The 18,903-nt window shown below is 48.6% G+C and overlaps 4 protein-coding genes across 7 annotated transcripts in view; 3 read left to right on the top strand and 1 right to left on the bottom strand.

The window, feature by feature from the left end:
- Positions 1-949: 949 nt before the first annotated feature.
- Positions 950-8,446, top strand: CORO1A (coronin 1A). Of its 2 annotated transcripts, none has more exons than XM_027863020.1 (11): positions 950-1,066; positions 3,057-3,255; positions 5,221-5,343; positions 5,580-5,709; positions 5,819-6,003; positions 6,209-6,328; positions 6,757-6,858; positions 7,012-7,157; positions 7,256-7,313; positions 7,651-7,866; positions 8,168-8,446. In XM_027863020.1, the coding sequence occupies exons 2-11, from the start codon at positions 3,058-3,060 to the stop codon at positions 8,270-8,272; spliced, it is 1,383 nt and encodes a 460-aa protein (XP_027718821.1). In that variant the 5' UTR covers positions 950-1,066; position 3,057; the 3' UTR covers positions 8,273-8,446. The 2 variants fall into 2 exon arrangements, with proteins under 2 accessions (XP_027718821.1, XP_027718820.1); XM_027863019.1 differs by having other exon boundaries at positions 951-1,066; positions 6,754-6,858.
- A 1,970-nt stretch (positions 8,447-10,416) lies between these two features.
- On the bottom strand, positions 10,417-12,740 carry BOLA2B (bolA family member 2B). Of its 2 annotated transcripts, none has more exons than XM_027863022.1 (3): positions 12,648-12,740; positions 12,406-12,503; positions 10,417-12,303 (listed from the first exon to the last, which is right to left on the bottom strand). In XM_027863022.1, exons 1-3 carry the CDS (start codon positions 12,708-12,710, stop codon positions 12,165-12,167), a joined length of 300 nt encoding a protein of 99 aa, XP_027718823.1. In that variant the 5' UTR covers positions 12,711-12,740; the 3' UTR covers positions 10,417-12,164. The 2 variants fall into 2 exon arrangements, with proteins under 2 accessions (XP_027718823.1, XP_027718824.1); XM_027863023.1 differs by having other exon boundaries at positions 12,164-12,303; positions 12,406-12,465; positions 12,648-12,718.
- Positions 12,741-12,767: 27 nt separating this feature from the next.
- On the top strand, positions 12,768-16,243 carry SLX1A (SLX1 homolog A, structure-specific endonuclease subunit). Its single transcript, XM_027863021.1, is given in 9 exon segments — positions 12,768-12,984; positions 12,986-13,015; positions 13,017-13,115; positions 13,302-13,504; positions 13,798-13,849; positions 13,980-14,294; positions 14,414-14,541; positions 14,639-14,729; positions 14,813-16,243. Coding segments are annotated over 9 exon segments (1,143 nt in total). The 5' UTR covers positions 12,768-12,789; the 3' UTR covers positions 14,843-16,243.
- A 2,115-nt stretch (positions 16,244-18,358) lies between these two features.
- Positions 18,359-18,903, top strand: part of LOC114043725 (sulfotransferase 1A1-like) — a 13,125-nt gene continuing 12,580 nt past the window's right edge. For both annotated transcript variants that reach the window (XM_027862846.1, XM_027862844.1), the window contains exon 1: positions 18,359-18,505. The gene's annotated coding sequence lies outside the window, so the exon portion shown is untranslated. The remainder of the gene's footprint in view (positions 18,506-18,903) is intronic.

Below are 18,903 nucleotides of genomic sequence, written 5' to 3'. Positions count from 1 at the left end.
TTTATTAAGAGCTTACTGTGTGCAATATTTCCGGACTACCCCCAGCACCTATCCCTTTCCAAGGTGATTTTGGAACTAGCCGTCATCTCTTCCTCAGCGAGTCACCAGTAGAGACCTGGAAACTGGTATTTTGACTCCCCAGTCCAAAGTGCTTTTAACTAGACAAAACCTTGAGAGCCCAATAACCACCAATAGAGGAGGGGTAGAATACAACGCTCCGAGAACGTTGAGAATGCTCCGCTCCGTTGGAAGCAAAGAAGGGCTTGAAGGGGCCAGCCTTCACTTCATGCCGGGGGCAGTAAGGGAATGGAACAAGTCTGATAGGAGACTCCTTCTGCCTGTGGGAGCTCACCACTAATAACAGAGATGAAACTAAGACTGAAGGGAATCAAATGTGGCGGGGAGCGGGTGGGGGCGGGGAGGGGAGAGAAGGGCTCCATGCATTTGGACATTACAAACATGAAATCGGGAGGCAGCGTGGTGAAGTAGAATGAGCCCGGGGTTTTTAGAGTACTTGGGTCTAAATTCTACTTCTAGCTCATGTCGAGGCCCGTTACCTGCACAGCCTTGGACGAGTCACCCAGCATCACTGGGCTTCAGTTCCCTCATAGGTAAAATGAGGGGATTCCTCTAAGGTCCCTTCAAGCCCTGGATGGAGGATCATTGGTACTAGGACTGAGCATCCCTGACCAGCCCCACCGAAAAGGAACGGAGGGAGCGGCCCCGTTCCCAGCAGACCTGTCCTTAAAAGGGTTCACACACGATTGTCTCCTCTCTCCATCTCTTTCACTCTGCTGGTGAATTTTGCCTGGAGCAGGATGGAGGGGAACCGAGACCTGAAGACAGTTAAAGGAAGAGTAGTGGGCGTGTCCCACTTAATAGCCCTGCCCCCTTCCCTCCCCAAAGGGGTGCTGCCGTTCTTAAAGGGGCCGGGCTAAGCCGTCTGCTTCTCATTCATTGTCTTGACAGGAGCATCCTTTGCCGGGCGGGTGGTGTCTCCCAGGCTCCGGCTTCAGCTCCTTCCTCCTCATCAGGCCTGGCCTCCCTGGATCTCAGTTTGCATCAGGTGAGGCTAAGGGACTTAGGGAGAAGAGGGGGTGCATCAACGGGGAGGCTTGGAGGGTCCGGGTATCCACCCACCCATCAGCCACCTGTGGGTGTGGGTTTGAGTGTGGGAGAAATGTAGGCTGTGGAGACAGAGGAGATGTCAGAGTTATATCCCCACCCCAAAAATTTGTGTGCCTCTCCTGTTTGACTAATTCTGTGTCTGTGTGGGTGGGGTGTCTTAAGAGCATTCATTGCCAGCCCCGGATCACTGTAGAGGTCGAGTTAGGGGGATGGGAAGGGAGGAGCTTGTGGGTGAGACTCTGAGTTCCATCCCCACCCCCACCCCCTCACAGCTCCCCTGGAAGAGTCCAAGGGAGCAGGCCTGAGAACAAATCCCCGAGAGCATGGGTGGTGTTCGGCAGAGGCATGGAAGGCAGAAGGATAAGCAGAACGCTCAGAACTAGGAGACAGGAAGAGGTTTCACAGCAAAACAAGAAAACCCTAAGTTCCCCTTTCTGTGGTTTCTGGGCCGTGCAGGGTACCTGGGGTGGGAAGGGGGACTGGGTGGGGCAGCAGCTTCCTGCCTTTCCCTCCCCCACCAAAAAAAACCCCCATCAAATCCACCTAGGCAGGTTCAGGTCAAGAGCTTGTCTTCCCTAAGCCAGAAACAGACAATTTGGGTCCTCTGCCCTGTGACTCAGAGGGATGGGTGGAAGGGGGTCAAGATCTAGGACAGCAGCAGACCTTAGTGCCCTTCCACCCATGACTCTTCTGCCCTCTGAGGGCCACACAACCTGTTGCCTTTGTTGCCTATATCCCAGCCTGTGCTATGGTTCTTGTAGCTCAGGCCCAGAATTCTCAACTTCCCTCCCCAGTGAGGCCTCGTTTGCTAAAGCAGAGCATCCCTGGGAGAGGATGGAGGGGCAAGACCAGAACTCAACAGTCACACCACCTCCTCGTGGACAGGGGCCAGTCTGGGATGGAGATCTGGGATCATGGGGTACATGGGGTTTTGGGAGAGAAGCCTCTGGATGTCCATCCCCTGTGGGCTGAGTAGGTGGTACAAGGATTTGGGGGATAAGGGGAGGTCTGGTGAGGTTTCAGCCTCAGCTGGTTCTGAACCTTGTCTGATCCAGTGATAGAGGAGCTTTTCCCAGCATGGGAAGGCCTAAAAGGAACAGGTATCAGATGTAAACGAAGCTTGGCCTCTCCTTTATGTCTAACCTTCATGGCCTCCTGGGGTGGGTACCGGCATCCTCTGAGCCTCTGGTCTCTAGGGAACCAGAAGAGGGGCAACCCAAGGGAGACAATTTCTAGAAACATGTCTGCTTATGCGAGGAGGGGACTTGCAAAGGCTATCCGCCAGCAGTGGTCACTTGGATTCAAGTCCACAGATCACCTACTTTTGTGCAGGGTTTTTTGTACTAGATGCTATGAGAGGTAGAAAGATGCATGAATATGAACCCATCTCTGCTCTCATACAGGGTAGTCAAGTTAGGAAGATGAGACATGAAAAGATAATTAACAAATGCCAGATGATGCATAAATGCCAATTGAGTAGCACAGACAGCAACACGATGTAGGAGTTGAGGAAGGAGAAATCGTGCAGCCCATGTGTGCAGATGGAGAGTTGGGGAGATGTCAGGCAGAGGGACAGCACTGGTAGGCATGAGTATACCAGTGAATGGAGTACAGCCCAGGGCTTCTGTAGTGTGGAATGTATATAGGGAAGTCATGGGAAATAAAGGCTAGAAAGGTAAGCTTGTGGAAGGCCAGGATAAGGAACTGGGACTTGATTGGGAACTTTCTGAATAAAGGTGGGAGCAGGAGGTAACAGAATCAATGCTATGCTATGGGAACTTTAGAACTGATGTGGGAGCACGGTCTGGAAGAGGGAAGACTGGAAGCAGAGAGAGCAGTTAGGATGCTGCTCTTGTAACTCATTTCCTGGGGCAGGGAGGAAGCTCACAGGACCCCCTCTGAGTCTCTCTCCTTATGTCCACCCCCAGGATGAGCCGACAGGTGGTCCGAAGCAGCAAGTTCCGACATGTGTTTGGGCAACCAGCCAAAGCTGACCAGTGTTATGAGGATGTTAGAGTCTCCCAGACCACTTGGGATAGTGGGTTCTGTGCTGTCAACCCCAAGTTTATGGCCTTGATCTGCGAAGCCAGTGGAGGTGGGGCCTTTCTGGTGCTGCCCCTGACCAAGGTGACTACAGGTCCTGGGAGATAGGAGAAACCAGAAGGGTAAACCTTCTATGGGAAAAGTGATGGGGAAGTAAAGGCACCCTCAGCCCCCAGACAGTAAGGAAATGCTCCTGACCCAGGGTTTTAGAATCCTGCAATTTTAGGTATTCAAGAGAGGTGAGAAATCTAGTCCAACTTGCTTAGAAGAGACAAACAAAGCCCAAACAGGAAACTTGACTTGTCCAAGGTCATGGTTATTAGCTGAGCTAGATCTACACCCTGTCTCCTAATTCCCCATCTTTTCACTTTCTTCCATTTCTTCAGGTGGCCTCACTTTAGGGCCATCATCTAGGGGAAGGGAGGCTCCACAATGGATCAGAAAAAAGCTAAAGATCCACCAGAGAGTACCTTAAGAAATGTGGTCAAAGGGACAGAAACAAGATATCCCACATTTCCCTTCCCATCTCATAATCTGTGGGTCAGCTGATCTGCTGCTGCCCCACAGGCTCCCATAGGGACTTAATGGGGACTAGGAAGGGGTGGTGGTGGAGGGCCTAGCTTAAGGGGACTGCTCCCCCTGATCTGATGCCCCAGCCTCCCTCTTCAGCCCTGCTTCTGCAACTTGGGCTGGGGGGATGGGGGGTAGGCTAAAGTCTGAGGTTGTTACCTTAAATGGGCTGATGGAGACAAACAGAAGAGGAAGTGGTTTTGGGTGCTGAGAGCTCAGCCCCTGGCCTCCCCCACCCAACTCTCCACACCGGAAACCCTGCTCAGCCTGCAGCCCCGGAAGAAAGGCCTTGTTTCCAAACCTCCTACACCTTTCTTTAGGCTAGAGGGTACGGGTTAAGGGACTCAAACACCTTAGCCCTTTCCTTCTTCGATAAACATCCACCCCTAACTCTTCAGGACATTCCTCCAAACAACTCATTACTCCAGCTTCAGGGTCCCCAGTCACAGGGATTTAGCTGCCTCTCCAGCCTCTTTCCCCCCTCTCCCCATAGTTCAGCTTCCCTTCTCAAATCCTCTCCCACAAAGAAAACAGAGAAGCCCCTGATCTTCAGGGAAAAAGATACACTAGAACAGGGGCAGGGAACCTTCGGCCTCGAGGACGCACATGGCCTAGGTCCTTGGGTGCAGCCTTTTGACTGAGTCCAAGTTTTAGAGAACAAATCCTTTTATTAAGGGGATTTGTTCTGTGAAGTTTGGATTTAGTTAAAGGGCCACTCTTGAGGACCTAGAGGGCCACATGTGGCCTTGAGACTGCAGGTTCCCTATCCCTGCACTAGATGATCCTTTCTCCAACCCCCACTCTTCTAGGCTTGGAGGGAGGGAGGGAATGGAAAACCCTTCCTCACCTCCAACAGATCTCAAGAATATGGTGGGATGGAAGGAACTAGCCGGGATTCTAAAAAGTCAGAACCGGAAAGTACCTTAGAAATCCTCTAGTTCATCCCTTTCATTTGATAGATGAGGAAGCAGAGAGGGAACATGACTACCCCTGGGCTACACATCTGATGAGTAGCAGAACTGGGTCCTAAATCTCCTCACACCTCGTCCAGTGTTCTTTCAACTACTTTCATGATTCCCCCCCTCATCTGGACATTCCCTTCTACCTATTATCCACGAACTCATGCAGCTAGCTTCCTTTTACAAAATAATCTGTGGTCAGTATGAGAGCAAAAGGGGCTCCACCCACCCTCTAAGGGCACACTTCTCTGGTTCCCTCATGAATATACAGGTATACCTGCTCTGTTTCTTCTATCATTGCTATGCCTTCATGGCCAAGGACACTGTATACACACACCCCTTTGGTATTTTGGATTACCTCCACCTTCCTCTTTTCTTCAAGCCCAGATGTGGGAGGAAGGGGAATAAGGAGGACATACTGCATAGTAGGGGTCATATGGCATACAGGGTCAAGACTGGGTTCCAGGTCGGTCTGTTGCAGGGAACCCTGACCTCCTCCCTGTGACCTCCTATCTCTCAGACTGGCCGAGTAGACAAGAATGTGCCCACTGTCTGTGGTCACACAGCTCCTGTCCTAGACATTGCCTGGTGTCCCCACAATGACAACGTCATTGCCAGCGGCTCTGAAGACTGCATGGTCATGGTGAGTTCGGGGGGGCTAGAAAGGAGAAGTCCCAAAGCTGAGGCCAAGGAAGGCAAAGGGGAGGAGCTGGGAACCAGAGTCCAAGGACGGAGGGACAAGGATGGGAAGAGTACAGAAGAAATGTAGAGTCAGGTGAATCTGTGCAGGTCACTCTTTAGAGCAGAAGACAGGACAACGAGAGCTGGTCACAAGGTAGGATGGAGTCAGAAAGCAGAATTCCTTCTCTGTCCTCTCAGATCTGGGAGATCCCTGATGGGGGCCTGACCCTGCCTCTCCGGGAGCCAGTGGTCACACTAGAGGGGCACACCAAGCGAGTGGGCATCGTGGCCTGGCACCCAACTGCCCAAAATGTGCTGCTCAGTGCAGGTATGAGGTGGGCATGGGTCTAGGGACTGGCCACAGCCATATGGAGCAACATGGTACACAGGGTGGAGGGCATCCTCTCAGTTCTCACCCCCATTACCTTTTCCCACAGGCTGTGACAATGTGATCCTAGTGTGGGATGTGGGGACTGGGTCTGCTGTGCTGACCTTGGGCCCAGATATACACCCAGACACCATCTACAGTGTGGAATGGAACCGAGATGGAGCACTGCTCTGTACCTCCTGCCGGGACAAGCGGGTCCGGGTCATTGACCCCCGAAAGGGCACAGTTTTAGCTGTGAGTAACCACAGGCTATGATTTTTCTTCCTTTCCTTGTCCCCACCACCACCCATTGAAAGCCTCCCTATGTTGAGCAAGGGTCCTGTTTCAGTGGGGAGTCTTCTCTTCCCAATGACCTCCAACCTTTATCCTCTGACCATTGGGGTCTCTCCTCTTTGGGTAAGATTAAGCTTGACTCATCTCATGTCACACATCCCTTCAGGAGAAAGAGCGTCCTCATGAAGGGACTCGGCCAGTTCGTGCAGTGTTTGTATCAGACGGGAAGATCCTCACCACGGGCTTCAGCCGAATGAGTGAGAGGCAGGTGGCCTTGTGGGACATGGTGAGTGAATCACCCCAGACAAAAATTGGGGGAAAGAAACAGGTTGAAAGTGTGAGAGAATACCTTCTCCACCCCCACGAGGCCTACGAGGGAGGGGGATGCCACAAGGACACGACAAAGGGAATGAAGGTTAGACTCTAGGAAGAACCTTCTGACTGTGAAAGCCTAGTCTAGTGATCAGAGCCTGGGAAGAGGCATCCAGAGACCTGGGTTCTAAATCCAACACTGCTAAGGATTTCACGTATCAAGTCACTTCATTGCTGTGGGCTTCACAATGATGGAATTGGACTAGTTGACCTCTCATGTTGCTCAGCTCTCACATTCCGGGAGCTCTCACAGGGGCCAGATGGCAAGAGAGGCTCCTTGGGGACTGGCCGTAACAGAGGTTGATGGCTGAGCCAGCTCCTACATTCTTGTCCCTGCAGCAGAAGCTTGAGGAACCTCTGTCCCTGCAAGAACTGGACACAAGCAGTGGGGTCCTCCTTCCCTTCTTTGACCCTGACACCAACATCGTCTACCTTTGTGGCAAGGTGGCTAGGCTGGGCCAGGAGACTGGGGTCTGGGGACTGGGCAGGGAAATGGGAAGGGGCAGGGGAAAGAGACCCTATGGGAGGAAGCCCTAGGCCTTGGGAATGGGAATGTGGCATTTCTCTGGGTACTTAACTCCCTGCTCTCACCCCCAGGGGGACAGCTCCATACGTTATTTTGAGATCACAGCAGAGGCCCCGTTCCTGCACTACTTGTCCATGTTCAGCTCGAAGGAGTCCCAGCGAGGGATGGGCTACATGCCCAAGCGGGGCCTGGAGGTCAACAAATGTGAGATTGCCAGGTGAGGGACCATCCCTTGGCCTGGTTACCCCTTTCTTCTTTACCTCAAGCCAGCACTGACCACTAGGAAGTTTTGCTCACCAAAAAATATCCCTACAGATTCTACAAGTTACATGAGCGGAAGTGTGAGCCCATTGCTATGACTGTGCCTAGGAAGGTGAGATTTTACCCCTCCCCATATACCTTTACCTAGAAGATCAAGGTCCCATTCCCTGGGAAATCAGCTTTTCCACCCAGATGGATAATGAGATATCATGGATTAGGGTCTGGGAAGATGGTCCTGAGGGTCCAGCATCTTCATGAGGAAGGCTGTTTGCCTAAGAATGGGGTAGGGAGGTATCTCTGAGTCTTATAGTCAGGATATCAGAGTGATTTCACACCCAGGGTACCTGGAATGAGCTTTAGGCTCTCACCACCCCCAAGAGCCAGTAGATGGTAACTCTTTGTGAGGTACACCACCTTGACCCCACCATCCCTGCACCTTACTCCCACAGTCAGACCTTTTTCAAGAGGACCTGTACCCACCCACGGCTGGACCAGATCCTGCACTCACAGCAGAGGAGTGGCTGGGGGGCAAGGACGCAGGGCCCCTACTTGTGTCCCTTAAGGATGGCTATGTGCCCCCCAAGAGCCGGGAGCTGAGAGTCAACAGGGGGCTGGACAGTGGCCGCAAGCGTGGGACCACAGAGTCTACTGCAGGCCCTAGCACGGTAAAAGGAGCTCTCCAAAGGGGAAGGGATGGAGAGGAGAGTTCAGGTACACAGCCCCAGCCTAGACAAAGAGGGTGCAGGAAGGGTTGAGGATGAACAAGGAGTACAGCAAGGCAGCCAGGTATGGGAAATGAGAGAACGAAGGAGAAACCAAGAGAGGATAAGAGGTCAGCCCTTGGGGATGTAAGCCCAAGAGGGAATTAAGGGATAAGGATGGTGGAGAGCATGTTGTAGGGGGAAGGAGGGAAAGGGGGGAATCAAGGCCCAGCATCTGAACTCCAGGCATCTGAACTCTTCCCAGGAGGCTATGTCGAGGCTGGAGGAAGAGCTACGGCAATTACGGGCCACAGTGCAGGAGCAGCAGAAGCGCCTAGATGAGCTGGAGGAGAAAATCACAGGGAAGTAGCTTGGCCCTAGTACCCGAGACCTGGCTGGGCCCTGCCCCATGGGCAGAAGTCACTGGTTGAAATAAGCCTGTGACAGCACCCTCTCTCCCCCCTCCCATGTCCCCATACCTTATGGGATAGGGTGGGCCTTACAAACAAAAAAAAATAAAATAAAATGGTTTTATTTTCTGATACCTCCTAGACTCTACTAATTGAAGCCCTTCAAAGGTCTCAGCACCTTTGTGGCTCTCTAAAGGGAGGCTGGGATGCCTCACCTTGGCAAAGATGGGGAGACTCTAAGGGCAGGACAAAACATAAAAGCTGAGGTTCGATTTCCACAGTGTAGACAGCAGATTAGATTTCAGCACCCCCACTTTATAGTTCTGAGGATACAAGTCAACTGCTCGGCAAGCCAGAACCAAAGTTTGACCATAAGTCCTACCCCTAAGTCTCTGCCTATTTTGTGAAGGGAAGAGATCTTTAGTGACCTTGCTAATAATTGTGGTGCAGAATCCTAAAATGCAGAAGGGGAAGCATGGACCTGAGAGATAATCTGGCGTCTAGCCTAATCCCTTATTTTACAGATGTAACAGCTAAGACCCAGTTAGGAAAAGTATCTTATTTATGGTCACATATTAATTAGTAGCAGATCCAGGGCTAGAACCCAGGTGTCCTGACTCTTAAACCCAATGTTTTTCAGCCACACCATGCTGTCATGATCAATTTATTTGAGGGCTGATGTAAAGCAAAGCCTACTTTCACCTATTCCCTGATTCCATACAGCACCAACCTCCAGCTCTCTGATTAACAATTTACTCCTTTGACTAATTACTTTCAAAATAGCCACTCTAAGAGGCCATACACCTATTCTAACTATACTATCCTGCAAGGCATTTATGGAAATTCTCCTCAGGGGCTGCCTTTAAAGCCCCAACGACAGTCTTCTGGATGTCTTCAGTGGCAGTAGATCTTATGCTCTGAAGGTAGGTTTGACTTCTGGCAAGTGCTGAGTCATTCAGAGCCACATCTGATGAACAAGACAGGTGGGCAGGAAGTTGAAGGAATTTCATTTTTGGTCAGAAATGAAAAGCAATGATAAAGTACTGAGATGGGTTTCCTTCTGTGGAGTATAAACTCACAGCACTTCCCTAAGAGGAGCACTGGAATCACAGAATCTCAAAGGTGGAGGGATCTTAAGCCCATCTAGTCCAGACCCTACCCAGACATGAATCTTCTCTACAACACAGACTGACAAAGGACCACCTAGCCTCTGTCTCAGGACCTCTAGAAGGGAAGTACTACCTCCTAAGGCAGTCCAGTCCATTTCTGAATAGCCTTAAATGTTAAGAAATTTGTTCTAACCTCAAGCCTAAGTACAAGCCCTCTAGAGCTAAGAGCAAGTCTGATAAGATTTTCGTAAGACATCACTTCAAATACTCGAAGGCAGCTATTTTCTCCCACAGCCCCTGTGGTTATCTCTTCCTCAAGCTGGACATCTTCATTTCCTTCAACTGATTCCCATAGAGCATGGGCTCAAGGACCTTCACCAGCCAGGCTGAACTTCTGCTGTTGACTACAGCCCATATGTCTCCTTGTCCATGAGACGTATCACAGGAGATTTCTTAAAAGTGCTTTGCTAAGACCTAGGTAAACTCTAGTCTAGTAAGCCTGACAGAACAGGGAATGTTAGTCTGGAATGACCCACTGTTCCTTGTGATTACTCCTTTCTTTTCTTTAGATATTCACTAAATGTCCCTTTAATAATGAATTTTAGAATTTCCCCAGAAATCAAAATCAAGGTGAGAGGCTTGTGTGTGTATAGCATTAACATGCACGCAAGCGCGCGTGCACACACGATTTTGAGAAGCATTGCTTGTAAAATGACAGTTGGACTAGTGGCCTCTTAGAATCCTTTCCAGCATTCTAGCATGGTAAGAGTATGTATTACCTCCCAAGAGGACTGACTTGAAAAGTAGTATGTTGGGGCATATGAGCTCTGGGCTGACTGTCAAACAATTAGCCTTACATTCAGTTAACACTGAGGATTTGAAAGCTTTTGGCATGAGGTAACATGCTAAGAGTCCTGTTAGGGACTCATCTCAAATCCCAAGGGGAAAGGGTCAGCTCACAGCACAGCTGTGGCCAGGACTCAGCACACAGCAAGTAAGTACTTAGTTCTCTTTATTCCTATTCCCATCAATCAGTCAGCAATAACACAGGGCCTGGTATAAAGCACATCATCTGGAATCAGAACTTGAGTTTGAAGATTGACTTTGGCATTGCCTCACCATGTGACTTCAGGTAAAGTTACTTACTTCACCATACCTTGGCTTAAGTTTCCTTCTCTATAAAATGAATAAGATTTGAACTAGATAACCTCTAAAGTACCTTCCAGCCTCCCCCCCAAATCAATTTCTAAATTTGGTGACACACAATAGCAGTATCTCCCAGTTGTTCCAAGTCAGGAATCTTCCAGAAAGAGCACGGGTAAGTGATCACTGTGCCCACCAGCTGTTTTAAAAATCCAAGTGGTAGTAATAATTAACATTTATAGAGCATTTTAAGTTGCAAAGTGTTTTACATATTATTGCATTTAATCCTCACAACCACAGATAAGGAAACTGAGGGTAAGGGAGGTTAAGTGATCTTCCCAGGTTCCCCAGTCTTTCAGACTCTAACTCCAGTGCTATGTAACACACTGCTGGCTCTGTCAGGAGCTTTCCTTATCCCCAGATCATTCAGAAAGCCTTTTCCATCTTATTTCATTTGCTATCTCTTATTTTTACATTACTTTCATTCCCAAAAATTAAAAAAAGGAGGGAGAAAGAATTCAGCAAAACTAACCAACAAAGCAAGGAGGTCCATTTTCTCAATTCTTCTTGAGGAGCAAGCCTGATTGTTATTAATTATACAATGATTACGGTAATTTTTTGGAACACTTTTCCCCATCATATGCTAACAAAACTTATACAACTGGGAGTGGTTTAGGACCTGAGGTGGCGGCCCATGGAACAGTAAGATGAAGCTTGGATAAGTGGAAGTCAGCAGAAACTCTCTTTTCCAGATGGCAGTACAAGGCAAAGGAAAGAAATCTCTGTTGAGTCAGGAGACCTGGGTCCTGGCTCTTGTAACCAGCTTCATGACAACCTCCCAAAAAATCTTCCCTCTCTCTAGGTCTGTTTCCTCTTTAAATAACAGCTTAGTGTGAATAGTTTCCATAGCAGCCTTCAGTTGTAACATGTTATGCATAATTCAAGGACATTTCGTGAGAAAAGCCTGGTCCTCTACCTCTCCAGGCTCAAAAGGAAAATTTCCAGGCCACCTCATAGTTCCCAGAGCTGCTGTTACAACATTAAGAAACCAAACATATGATTTCAGGGGTACAAGGAACTTCCCGTGAGAATCTTCAGCCTTCTAGACAGCTGGGAAATCCCTGCTGGGGGGGGGGGGTATTTCTCCATACACCAGTTAGTAACTTAAGCTAGAGGAAATAAACCAATAAGGAGTTGGGGCTGGAGGTAATTCCCTGCCCAATGGTTTGGAAGGGGAAACGTGGATGACTCGTCCATAGCAACTTGGAAAGCACCACAGTCCCCTGGCCCGCAGATTAGCCCCTACAGCACCTCGGCCAAAGATTCACAGAAACAGAGCCAGAAGGGACCTAAGGGCGTCCCTGTGTGGACTAACACTCTCATTTTACAGACGAGAAAAACGAGGCTCTGAAAGGAAGTGGGCCGCCAAAAAGGGTAAAAGAGCTAAACCTGGCCAAGAAACGCCAGAGTCCTGACTCCACCCACAACAAGTCAGGTGGACAGACGGACACGGACAGATGGACGAACACACACCCATAAACACACACACATATGCAGGGAACACAGCAGGGGCCGAGCCACAGACCAGAGATTTAATGTCTTAATGCGGAGGTGGGGGTCTCCCGCCCTGCTCGGCGCCCCATTTCTGCCGCTCCTTGTCCCACTGCTCAGGGGTCAGGGTCTTCTGCTCAAACGCGTGGATGTGCTGCAGCTCTTCCGTCAGGCACGAGTTCACCAGCCTGAGGGAAAGCCAAGGTGGGGTCACAGGTCACTGCCCCGGGGAATTGTGGGAAGTGGGGGTGGAGCGTGCCCAGGGAGTGGGGCAGGTGGCTCACGCTCACCTGTGTCTCTGCAGCAGCGGCTTCCCCTGGAACTTGGAGGAGACCACAAGGACTCGGAAACTAGCAGCGCAGCGGGAGAGGGTCGTGTCCTCCACCTCCTGCTCGGGGCGGGAAGGGTTAAGAGGATACTCCAACCCCGACCCGGGCCCCGCTTCTCCTCTCTCCCCACCCCACCCCTCCAGCCACTCGGGCCCAGAATTCACGTGAGGGGGGGAGTGGACCCGCCCCGCCCCCGCACTCACCACGTGTTCCGCTTCCAATTCCCGCAGTAGCTTCTCCCGAAGGTACTCGGCACTCAGCTCCATCTCGGCTGCCGAATCTCAGGCCGGTCCCAGGACCCTGAGCCGGCGCCTCTTCCGCCCACACTGTCGCCACTTCTGGGAGATGCCTTCCGATGTACAATTTCCGTCCTCAAGGTACTTCTCATGCTTTCTCTGCCCAATCTTATACCGGTCATTTCCGCCCTTAAGACGCCTCTCGTTCGTTACCACCCAGTTCCATGTTCGTCACTTCCGCCCTCATTTTACCCCTCCCCCCACCGACCCATCATTCCGCCCTCATTTAACCTTTAGCCAATCAGAGCCTGCGATTGGACCACACCGGAAGTTCCGGTGCTGAACTGTGCTCGGGGTGGGCTCCCGCTTCTTTTCAGAAAGGCCCTCCCCTTTTGGTATTTTCTGGCCCAGTTTCGACGTCCCGATCGTAGCCTGGTGAGGGTTCCCCCCCCCAATTTCCTCTGCCCTGAGCCTTAGGCAGTGTGTCGACTCCCAGGAACGAAGCCCCCGGCCGGTAAACGAGCTCGTCTGGGTCAGAGGCTTCAGAAAAACCACCTCACGGCTATGACAGCTATTCCCCCGCCTCCCGGCTACCCCTGATCTTGCTTCCATCCTCTACAGGGAACGATGGGGCCCGCGGAAGCCTCTGGGGAAGTGAAGAAGACGCAGCCATTCTTCGGGGTCTACCTCCTCTACTGTCTCAACCCCAAATACAGAGGCCGCGTCTACGTGGGCTTTACCGTGAACCCTTCTCGGCGAGTCCGGCAGCACAACGCCGGGCGCAAGAAGGGAGGGGCGTGGAGGACCAGCGGGCGAGGACCTTGGTAACAGGCACCATGGTAACGGGCACCAGGGGGCGGGGCCGGGCAGGGACGCCACCCCTCCCAACCCTCCCAAGCTCCAGCCGGGCTCGGGGAAATAGGCCAATGGGCAACTGGACCTGGGGAAAGGTGCAGGCGCGTCCCATGTAGCCAGGGCTGGGCAGTCCTCGGCTGTCCATCGGCCGGAGTCCGCCCTCCCTTACACCGAAGCCCCCAGGCATCCCCGGACCTTAGACCGCACGTAGGCCTGCTCCCCCGCACACACTGTGTCCCTGACTGCCTCGTGGTTTCTGCAGGGAAATGGTCCTTATCGTCCATGGTTTTCCTTCTGACGTGGCTGCCCTTCGGGTAAGGGTCAGGGCACAAGAGGGGGTGGGCAGGGAGGGCAGAGGAGAAGGAACAGGTTGGAGAACGAAGGAAATAAAAGTCGAAGCTTCGGTACCCACGACACCTTATCCTTCATCTCTCTCCCCTTCAGTTTGAGTGGGCCTGGCAGCACCCTCGGTCCTCCCGTCGTCTGGCTCACATAAGTGGCAAAGCCAGGAAGGAGGGAACCTTTTTTTTCCACCTGCGAATACTGGCCCAGATGCTGCAGGTGGCACCTTGGAATCGGTTGCCCCTCACCTTGCGTTGGCTACGACAGGACTTCCAGCAGGAGCTCAGCCCTCCACCTCCCCAGCACATGCCTCTTGCTTTTGGGCCTTTGCAACCTGGCCTCACTCAGAGGGGAAGGAGAGAGGTAGGCAAGGAAGCAGATGAGGTCTTCTGCTCTCTCTGCCAGCAGCTAGTCCAGGTGAGACAGCAGTCTTCTCTAAGGTATGACCAGGGGGAAAGCTGTAGAGTAGTGTGAGAACAGTAAAATATTCTTTGCTTAAATTCAATTAAACCCCATATCTCCTGTCTAACTGGCAGGATAAGGATGGACCCCTTTGCTGTCCTCACCCCAGCTGTCCATTGAATGCTCACCTAATTTGCCTTGCTGAAGAATTCCTTCAAGAGGAACCTCAACAGCTTTTGCCCCTGAAGGGCTGCTGCCCAGGGTGAGTTGGAAGCTAGAAGCTCTTGGAGATGAGGAGAAGAATGGTCTATGTTCCTTCTCCACTAAATCTCTCCTTTTGGTCTACTTTTTTTGTGTAGCTGTAAGAATACTTTGTTGTGGGGAGACCTGATCCGTCTACACCAGGCATATCCTAGAAACCTGGAAGAGGTAGAATCTGACCTTGAAGAGGTAGGAAGTGTGTTTTGTGGTCCAGACTAATTCTTCTTTTCTCGTCCTAGGCCCAACTCTGACTCTCCCATTTATCTCCACAGACACACTGGACGGATGAACTGAAGACTTAAGCCGCCATCTTTTTCTGCCTTCGAGGATCTAATCTTCCCAAGAACCTAGTTTTATTTTTCACCTCCAGCAGGCTTGGGGGGATTTTTAATAATTTTTATTAGACAAGTGGAAAAGGCTAGATTGGGAGTTAAAAGAGCTGGATTCAGATTTTAGTTCCAAAACTTAATCAGCTGTATCATACTAATGCTGTAGAGTTGTTAATGTTAGTTCTTACAATAAAGAGACTAAGTTAAATGCTGGGCTACTTTGGGGTAGGGAAAAAAGGAAGAAACCTGGGATGGAGTCACAGAGAAAACAAATGTATGTTTTCTTTTATGTGGGATTTAGTGTGGAGGAGACAAAACAGTATTAGGAAGGGAAGGAAAGCTGACACAGGCTTTCCCTGTCTATAGGTGGGAGATTATCCTAGGAGAACAAATACTACAACAGAGCGAACAGCGACAGGCACCTGACATGAGGACTCAGTGCTCTTAGGATCCTACCTTACTGACCTCAGCTTTGGTTTAACTCACTTGATGCCAGTGACCAAAAGGGAGAGCTCACAGCTGCCTGGAAGAATTGAGGGGAGAAGATAAGAGCTGGAGGGAGGGGAAGGCAAGGGAAGGGCTGGTATGTTAAACTAAGATCTGGCTCTGAACTCTTATGTGTTGTCTCCCCCTATCAGAATGGAAGTTCCTGGAGAGCAGGGATTGTCTCAGTTTTCTATTTGTATCCTCAGCACCTGGCAGAGCTTAGCACACAATAAGCACTTAAGCTAAATGCTTTTTATCTATTTGTGTACTTTCAATAGTGTTTCCAAATTCCTGATGGATATTAATCTTCAGGATTTGGGAATGAGAAATTGTAATTCACAAAATCATGTTATTCTGTATTTTTAAAAAATATTTTATTTACATGTTTTTAAATATCAATGAGTGATCATAATAATAAACAGTAATTTTTTTGTGAGGGTTATACTAAAAGTTTCAGGTTTTCTATAAAAAAGATAAAACAAATGTATGGTTTATTATTATTACAAACTAATACGTTGTTTACTGACAAACATCTGTCAACAAGTTGACTAATTTCTTTTAACTTTCTTAAAATACTTGTAGCATTCTTCATAATCTACTCATTATTATAGATATCTAAAACTTTTTTAATAAATAAGAAATATTGGTTAGTAATATTTATTTTACAAAAAGAACCGTAACCATTAGCAAATATTCAAACACTGGAAAAGACCAGTAAACATTATTGGATAGCATTCAAATAATGTAACATTGACTTCTAGCAAAGTTAACATAACACAAAATGATGTGACAAAATTGCCAATTTAATGAGACTCAGTTTTGCTTCCTAAACTTGTTATTTCTTGAGATACTGCTTACATAAGATTTGCATAAAGTATGTTATGCAGACAGACTTGTAAATAATATTTATTTGCAAGAATGACTCACTGTCAGTGGCAGATAAAGCCACAAATATGGCAGTAAGACTGCCTTCTCTTCTATGTTTTCCTGTTCTGGTTTCTAGAAATGTAGACCTTAACCTTTGACTCTGTATGTCGATGTTTTCTGCTTTTAGTGGTCAGTGGATTCCTACCAACCAGTAATGTCTCTGTGTTGATCATTAACCTTTAATTCTCACAGGAGAATGATCATACTTCTTCCTGATTGTTCAACTGTGTTCCACATAGAAATACTGCACTCAGTCATTGAGATTTATTAAGTACCTACAGTGTGCCAGGCATTATGCTAGATACTGGGGATACAGCTACAAGAGATGCCTTCATGGAGCTTGCATTTCTACCAAGGCAGAATCACTCCAACTTCTGGCCATGACACAAACATTCAGCTAGTTACCCCCAGGCAGAAATCTTTGGGTCATATTTGACAAATTTATCCGGCATCCTAGGACTCAGGACGTCCTTGCCAAATAAACCTCCATTTTTCTTTAGTAATCTTTTTCACAATCCTCCCTTGTTCTCCATTTCTACTGCCACCACCCTAGTTTAAACTCATTGCCTCACCTTATTCATTACAAAAAAGACTTATAGCTGAACTCTCAGACTAGGGCTTTGGGGACATTGGACACGCTCTTAAACACAAATCTCATCATTCACCTGCTCAAACATCTTCAATGCCTACCAGTTTACAAGGTCCAGCTTTCCAAAAGTATTTCTCTTCTACTTTCTAACATCTGGATCGCACCATGATCTTGCACAATGCACTGCCTGTCTTTAGACTTCTGTTTCTTCATCTGAAAAAAACGAGGGGGTCAGATGAGCTCTAATCTCCCTTCCAGCTCTTATGTTCAATACCCTATGTATCTTCTAAGTCTAGTCAAGCTGAGCTACCTAGACAATATTCTATGAGAATTTCATGCTATAGTTTCTTTTTCGGCCACCAGTAATGAGAATTTGTTTTGCTTGACTGTCCATATCTGTAATAGGTTTTATTTTTCTTGACTTCTCAATGGGTGAGGGAGAAGGTAAGAGAGAGAGAATTCAGAACTGAAAATAAAATGGAAGTAAAAGCAAAAGAATATCGTGCTGGTTGCCACTCACATGTTTTTTTAACTCCTGCTGTTTCATGGTCTTGGACACTTTTTCCTTTCAGTGTGTCTGAATCCTACAAGTCCTATCTCCTCCATGACATATATCTTCCCAGACCTTTCCAACCCTCAGAGATCTCTCTTTTCTTGATTTCTATGACATCACTTACAGTTTATAACATGCAATTTAAAAGAATCCTACAAACACTGTCATGTGTATTTATTTTGTTGCTCCTGCTACAGTAAGCTTCCTGAGAGCAGCCAGGCCAATGACTTACACTATTTCTGAACCCCTACATTCCCCATTCAAGAACATCAAGTCGTGTAGTTTGATTAAATGATAAAATTCAATTCATAGACATCATTTTTTGAGTGCCAGGTATTCTGCCAGGAGCTGGGGATACAAAGAGACCAACACCCCTCCCCGCCCCCCCTCCAACAAAAAACAAAAGCAAAAAAACCATCACTTTCCCTTAAGAAGCTGACATCGTATATTCTTGATTTTTATTCATCCTTATCCAGTACCTTGTGCATGGTCCTCAAAACATTGTAAGGTAGATGGTACCAATACTGAACCCATTTTTTCAGCTAAAAAGGCACAAAAAGTTTCAACGGCTTCTTTCTGGTCACTCAGAGTAAGTGTTGGAGTGAGAAAGAACATGGGCTCAGACCCTGACTCCAAGCCCAGCTAGATTTTTAAACTAAAACATACTAGGGGGAGGAGGAGCAGTGTAAGGATGGGTGGTAGTTGTGCAAGGGAACTGAGATGCCTTAACCACAAATGTTCTAATATCACCGCAGAACCAGAATTTTAAAAATTCTTGATTTGACAAAAATTCAGCATTTTGGCATCCTGCCCTGTTCCCCTTCACTCCCCACTACCCCAGTTTAGTTCACTTTTTCTAAGTTATGTCAACTCAAGTCAGAGAGAGGTTGGCCACCACCTCCAGCTTCCTTTGCCCCTCCCTTCCTTCTTTTCTTTCAGCTAACTCCAAGTACCAGCCCCTTTAGTTATTTCTACCCTGCCCATACTAGACCCACAAAACCTTGTAATCCGAATCACTCGGTCTTCTTTCCAAGACATTGATTTCCCTACCAGCACATCTCCAGATTCTGGAAAAACTCAGGTAAGTAGAGAGACTGGAAAGCTTGGAGGGGAGTTAGAAGGGGAGAGGCCAGCTAAGAGAGGCTCCCAACCCTTCTTTCTGCATGGGCTCTGTACTCTTTTATCACTTCCAGTAGATGGCTCTACTCCTCCTCTCTTCTTTCCTACACCCTTCAACACTCCAGGTTCCTTTTCCAACACTGTGGATCCTCTCCCATACCATACATACCTTTAAGTGCTTACCACAGCTCCTGCCTTCAGGTCTGCTAACCATGGGGTTATTTCTTTTACTTACTTACTGCTAATCTTCCCAAGCTGATAGATTTACTACTCCATTTTATTTTATTTTTTTTTATCTTTCTCTAAAATTTTTTTATTTTTAACATGTGTTTTTAAAACTTTGGGTTACAAATTTTCTCC

The sequence above is a fragment of the Vombatus ursinus genome, unplaced genomic scaffold (assembly GCF_900497805.2).
Source record: "Vombatus ursinus unplaced genomic scaffold, bare-nosed wombat genome assembly UNPS02014770.1, whole genome shotgun sequence".
Classification (NCBI taxonomy): domain Eukaryota; kingdom Metazoa; phylum Chordata; class Mammalia; order Diprotodontia; family Vombatidae; genus Vombatus; species Vombatus ursinus.
Note: the sequence above shows the minus strand (reverse complement) of the source record. Positions and strands in the feature narration are given on the sequence as shown.